This window comes from Protopterus annectens, chromosome 9.part0, assembly GCF_019279795.1.
Source record: "Protopterus annectens isolate FY-2018-M chromosome 9.part0, PAN1.0, whole genome shotgun sequence".
In the NCBI taxonomy this organism is placed as follows: Eukaryota; Metazoa; Chordata; order Ceratodontiformes; family Protopteridae; genus Protopterus; species Protopterus annectens.
This window is the reverse complement of record NC_056743.1, coordinates 1389381742-1389388310: the sequence shown is the minus strand read 5'-3', so window position 1 is coordinate 1389388310 and position 6569 is coordinate 1389381742. Positions and strand designations below refer to the sequence as shown.

The window sequence follows — 6569 nt, the reverse complement described above, 5'->3', positions numbered from 1 at the left end:
TAACAATGCACACACAACTGAGCACATAAGGATACAGACTCTTATCTAAATCATTTCCTGTAACCTATAATCACCACCAGTGCTGTTTACATGTATGCATCTGAGAGTTCTGTTCATAACTTTTGCAAGATAATTGAAATTTGAAATTTGAAATTGACCTAGTACTTTTCTTTCAACAATATTTGGTGTGCCTTACCTATTTGATGATGTTATTTACTAATTTTTTTTTTTATTGTAATTTGTAATTTTTTTATTTTTTATTATTAATATGTTTCATTGTCATGTTTTGTGTGGAGCTTTTCTCCCCGGGCCTCTACTGAAAATGGACATATATCCAGCTAGACTAGCCCGGTCAACAAATGTAAAATAAAAATAAATAAAATAAAAATAAAGATAACACTATAAAATGTAATTTATGGAGTGCTGTAATTATGCTCTGATCCCACCCTCCAAAAAAGACAAATCAGCTTCAATAGCTCCAAACCTGATTTTAACAAATGTTAAGCACCCTCTGCTTCAGTTGTTAAGGTCAGGACTTGAGCTAGGCAGTCAAATATGCCAGTACTGACCAGCAAACAAAAGAGACAATTTGCTGAAAAACACAAAATCTCTTAGAATAACCAGCAAGGAAACTTCACCACTAAAATAGTGTCCACGCTGTTTATTAGGATCATAGGATCATAGGAAGTTACTAGGCTATTGGCCCTGAGGCCCTTATAAGCCTAGCCAAGAGTTTAGCCTATGCATAGACAAATCAGCACGTGATGCCCCTGTCCAGCAGGGACACAGGTGTTATCCCAGGGATGTATTTTCTGTTTTCTATCCAGTTATCCAGATTGTGCTTAAAAAGGGGTAAATATGTACTTTACCTGTCATGGAGAGGGAGTCTATTCCATAGGTGAGGGAGTCTCTGGGACACAAATCTGTCCCACCAGCAAACTGTTGATGTCACAGACCAGGTTGAGGCCACATGTGTGGGTTACTCGTGTGGAGCTTGACTTGCGGATATGCAGCAGTCCCATCAAAGCAGGGTTCGAGATCACCTTGTATGCTAGACAGAGGCCACCTCTGAGGAGTGTGCATGAAACAGAGTAGAGGGATAGGGCTTTTAGCCTATCTGTGTATAGTAGATTTTTGAGGCCCTGGATTCTCCTGGTGAAAAACCTCTGTAGTCCCTACAGCTGCTGCATGTGCTTTGCGAAGTACATGCTGAATGGGGCGTTGTACTCAATAATGGGCCTTATAAGGAAAGAATACAGGGATGTTATGACTTCCTTGTCCCTGGATGAGATACCCTTACTTATGAGTGGGGCCATGTAGAAAGCTTTCCATACAATGGAAGCAACCTGGTGGTCAAAAGTCAGGCTGCTATTAATCTGGATGTCCAAATCCCTCATGACTGATTGTGTACTTTGAACATTGTTGTTAATGTGATAAACTGTGGAAACATCTCTCTCCCCAAAGGGGATGATGATGCATTTTTTTATATTCAGCTTGCGGCCATGTTTCTGGCACCAGTCATTTGTTTGGGTGAGACCCTCTTGGAGGATGTGCATGTCACTAGTGGAATTGATGACAGCTCCCAACTTTCAGTCATCTGCAAACTTGGTCACTGATAGCCCACTGGTTTTGGCCTGTACCTCAGAAAAGTATATCGCAAATAACAGAGGACCCAAGACTGAACCCTGGGGTACAGCACTCAATACTGGTCTACTGCTTGAGGTGGCTTCCCCTATTTTGATTAGGTGGGATCTATCAGTGAGCCAGCAGGCTACCCATCTGGTAACATATGGATTGATGCCTAGTTGAGAGAGTTTATCTATTATGCCCAAGTGGGGAATAGAGTCCAAGGCTTTTGCCAGGTCAAGGTAGGTGGTATGCACTGTCTTCCCCTCATGCATGGCTTTAGTGACTGTCTCAAAAAAGTTGACCAAATTTAACAGACATGACCTCCCCTTGATGAAGTCAAACTGTGTGGGATCGAGTGTTTGGAGATTGCCAATGTCCTTGTTAATGAGGTCGATGATAATCCATTCCATGGCCTTGCAGATCAGGCTAGTTAGGCTGATGGTTCTATAATTTCCCAGATAAGTGGTTGTTCCACCTTTGTGTAAGGGATGACAGTGTCTGTCCTCCACTCAGCTGGGACAAAACTGGTACTCAGGCTTTGGTTGAATAGGGCGCCTAATGGTGCTGCAAGTTCCTGCCTGAGTTCATGTAGGATGCAGCCTGGGATGTTATCAGGTCCCATGGAGGCTGTATTTTTGCCTTTGAAAGAGTAGTGATGACCTGATCCCTAGATATAAGGGGAAGGGGGTAGGTACTGGGAATGCCCTGATTTACTGATGGGGGAGATAGGGGGTGAATTTTTTGCTGAATATGTCAGCCAGCAAGTTTGCTATATCTACAGCATTTGTATATGTGGTGTTCTACAGCATTTGTGCATGTGGTGTCCTTGACCACCAGTTCTGAACAGATCAGGGTGCTACCTTTGAGATTATGGACACATGTGAAGAAGGCCTTATGATTGCCTCTAGTAGATGTGGTCAATTTGGACACAAAGTTTGCTTTGGAAGATTTCACTAGTGCTCTTATTTACTTGTTTAGGCTAAGGAGAAATTGCTTCCAATTGGGCACCTGCTCCTTCTTGATCCTGGACAGCAATTGTTTTCTTTTGTTATAGAGTTTATTTATTGCAGCTGTCCACCAGACAGATTTACTCTTCCATGTGGAGGATGATTTAGTCCTGTCAGGTATTCCTGATTCCATGCATCTATATAGGTTCATAGATTAGTACTAAGTTAACTGCTCTTGCGAGACATTTTAAGCCTAGCCAATTATCCCTTGTGAGACTCAAACTCTGCACCTTGTGTTTGCAAGGCACACACCTTAACCATTAGGCCATCCTCCTATATAAATATTTGTATAGTAATTTGGCATAGATTTAGATACTGGTGCCAGTTCCTAGAGAGGGGGAGGGGGCTGTGAAGTTGTTTACACCATCTATCAGAAGGCTGTAATCAGCTTTGAAGTTTTTTTGATTGACCCTTGCAAGGGGGGGGGGGGGGGTTGGGGAGATGGTGACTTCAAATGTGACCACTTTATGGTCGGATCTTAATAGGGAAGATGATACTGCAGGGATGTTGCAGTGGTTACTCATGTTGGTTAATACCAAGTCCAAGATATTATCACCTCTTGTGCGGGTATTGACTAGCTGCTCCATAGCATTTACATTGATAAAATTGAGGAATCTCTGGACATTTGTGTTCTGGCAAGAGTAGTTCTTCCTATCTATGTTTGGGTAGTTAAAGTCAACCAGAATCAGGGTAAAGGATTGAATCTTGATAGATTCAAAGAGGTCTAGGTAGGCAGATTGGTCATCTTGGGGCAGATTTTGGGGCCAGTAGCTAGCAATGATTTGTATAGGGGTCTTGTTAATAGTTAATTGCACCTGGAGTGTTTCCTGTGAGTCATACTCTTTGACCAGCCTGGAGATGTGTATGTCTTTAATGTATATTGAAACTCCATCTGCTTTGGCTTTGCTACCCACAGTTTGGGGTCTGAATGTATGAAAGGATGAGTAACCAGGTAAGACTGGGGTGCTCTCTGCAGCTTTGAACCAGGGTTTTGTGACTGCACAAATGTCAGCATTTTCCAGGGTTAGGAATATTTGCACTGAGTGCAGTTTCATGTTTAGACTCCTAGTGTTTAGCAGCATGACCTTTAATTTGCGTTTTGTTGAAATTTTTATGTTGGTAGTTTTAACCTCATCACTTTTCCTAAAAATGGCACTATAGGGAAGGCAAGAGCCTTTGCCAGAATCCTGAAGCCCAGGTGAGACAGATGCAGGCCATCTCAGGCAAAGCATCGTGGTCTACCACTTTTGCCACAGAAGACTTTATCAGAATACAAACACATAATAATTTCACCATATTTAAATACTAACATCTTAATTACATTTAGAATTATTCAATAAAATCTTTTGTTAATGACCTTTGTTAACTTTTTCTAGTTAGAACATTTTAAAGTGTGCTTGTACAAAGCACTTTTCATGTCTTTCTTCATAATATAATATTGATGTTTCCTTATTCTTTCAACCATTGGAATGACTACTAGAAACTAGTTGAAAGAATAAGTGAGCATCAAATCACTTTAACATCTTCTAACTATAAAAAATTTTTCGGTAGTTGAACAAGGACAGGTTGATTTAAGAGGTAGGGACTTAAAAAATGTTCTTGAACAAAGAGATGCTTATTGGCAGATTAAGTTGGCAGCAGATAAACCCCCAGGACTTAATGACATAGTGAACATCAAATGTTTTTTAAAGAATAGGAGGGTGTATGTTAACAAAGGTCATTAACAAAGGATTTTATTGAATAATTGTTTTATAATTAAATGTAATTAGAATGTTAGTATTTACATATGGTGGAGTTATTATATGTTTGTATTCTGATGAAGTCTTCTATGATGAAAGCGGCTAATAAACAGTGTGGATGCTATTTCAGTAGTGAAGTTTCCTTTCTGATTATTCTGTGAGGTTTTGTGTTTTTCAGTGTTTTGGAGTTCCTCGTGGTTAGTATTTGTATTTATATTGAAATGTTTTTAAATAGCTGTACTTTGCTTTTAGAAGCTAATTGATGTTTACCATGTGATATTTTAAACAGCTACACTTAAAATAGCTGCATTTTACATTAGTTCTGGTTGTTTGATGAAGTCTTGCTCATAGAAGCAAGACGAAAGCGCTTACACAACTTGTTTTTTAGAAATTAAAACTTGTCTCAGTGGATTATAACTTGCCTCAGTGGATTATATTTTGCCACCCGTGATTGTTTTTCAGCATTTGTTGCAGTTATTGTTTACAAGTTTGTTAGTGGTTTTTGTTCTTGTTAAAAGAGACAATTTGTTTGTCCATGTTGCCTCAGCTGGTAATGTGGTCGTTGACTTCAGTTCTCAGTGATCTGTCAGAAAACCACAGATTTTATGAGAATAGACCCAAAATATGAGGTAAAAATCTGGAAATTCTGCAGAAATCTTGACAGTTGAAAGGCATAGGAGATGAGTGCAAACATAGACGGAGCTACGCTCTCTTTCTGACAGTTCTCACTTAGTGCTTTATGGCTTTGAAAGCCAGCCAAACAATTAGCATTTTTTTTCTGTAATCAGTAGTACATGGAGAAAGTATAGCTCCATGAACTGACAACAGTTATGATTAGGTCACCAATCATAATCCTTAATTATGTGTTCTCAACACATATGCCAAGATTCACCTCTTAAGCTTCACTCTCGAGGAGAATTTCTTGGCATCTATGTCTCAAACACATAATAAGCTGGTTATGATTAGTGACCCAGTGATAATCCTCTATGTTTACATAAACTGGTAATATCTACATTTTGAACAAATAGGCAGAGCCCCATAAAATAATAACCTGCAGGTGATTTTGTTTTCTTCATGAACACTCATTCTGTTCAACATCTAATGTTACAAGAGTTGTTGGATCTTAAAATGGTGACATAAAGGTAATTACAATATAGTCAGGTAATGCAACAAATTAGTGTTATCTACAACTTTTCTGAAAAATCACCTTGGCACTAGTGTCAGCTTTAAAGGGTTATAAGCTTCTATGCTAGGTTTAACTCACTTCTCAAAATCAAATTATCTGCAAATAGATATGTCAGGAATCAAAGTTAGATTTGCAGGGTATCTTTCATTTAGTGCTCATCATCTCTGTTACAATGTAGATTCAAATACTGAAACTGATAGTACAAAATGTAGTTAGTAACAGGCCAAAACAAATAAAAAGTAAAAATAGACTGCTTAGAAAGATTGTTTATTTAAGTTGTATGATTCTTAAAACATACAGTTATCTGTGAACAGCATTAAGACCAGTCTCTTACCTACATTGATAAATAATGCACATTTCTTCTTTCTGGATTTGTGTGCGCATTTTTTTGTATACAAATGTTTTCTGTATAATGATGCATAAATAATAAAAAGTCTAACAATCATTGCAGAAGTCTGTAGTTTAATCAGAGACGTAGAGAATAGCAGCAAAAAATAACTTCATATGTTTCCCAGATACTTCATTCCATTGTCATTTGTCCTTATTTTAAATTCAGTTCCAGCCCAGCAACACAAGTGCGGAAAAGATGGCCAAAATCCACTGGACACCTGCAATAAAAGAAATACACATTCACTGTTAGAATTCTTAGAAATAACAAAGGTGACTTAAAATGGGTTAAGGCAACTGTGAAAACTAAAGGAATGGAATGACACTGTTCGATTAGGTGTCTTAGAATGACACTGTGAGATTAGGTGATCTGCATTAAACAATTTAGATGTAATATTTTTTTGATTTCTGCATAACTGGCAATTTTAAAACAAAAAGTGGAATTGCCGTCCTTGCTTACAGTATGCATAACAAAGATGCTATGGCTAGAAGGAGATGAGCTGCTCATGGAAATTATGATCATAAATGACTGATTTATACTTGTAATGCTAACTAGTAGCTAGAGTCACAGATGGACTTTTCTAGTAATGTGTCACAGCTTCTGAAAGTCTCAGATTTTGC

The 6569-nt window shown here is 38.4% G+C and overlaps 1 protein-coding gene across 1 annotated transcript in view; it reads right to left on the bottom strand.

Moving 5' to 3' along the window:
- Positions 1-5812: 5812 nt before the first annotated feature.
- Positions 5813-6569, bottom strand: part of LOC122812084 (uromodulin-like) — a 42303-nt gene continuing 41546 nt past the window's right edge. Inside the window, exon 13 of the mRNA XM_044084353.1 lies at positions 5813-6169. Within this exon, the coding sequence (XP_043940288.1) occupies positions 6114-6169 (56 nt within the window). The 3' untranslated portion in view covers positions 5813-6113. The remainder of the gene's footprint in view (positions 6170-6569) is intronic.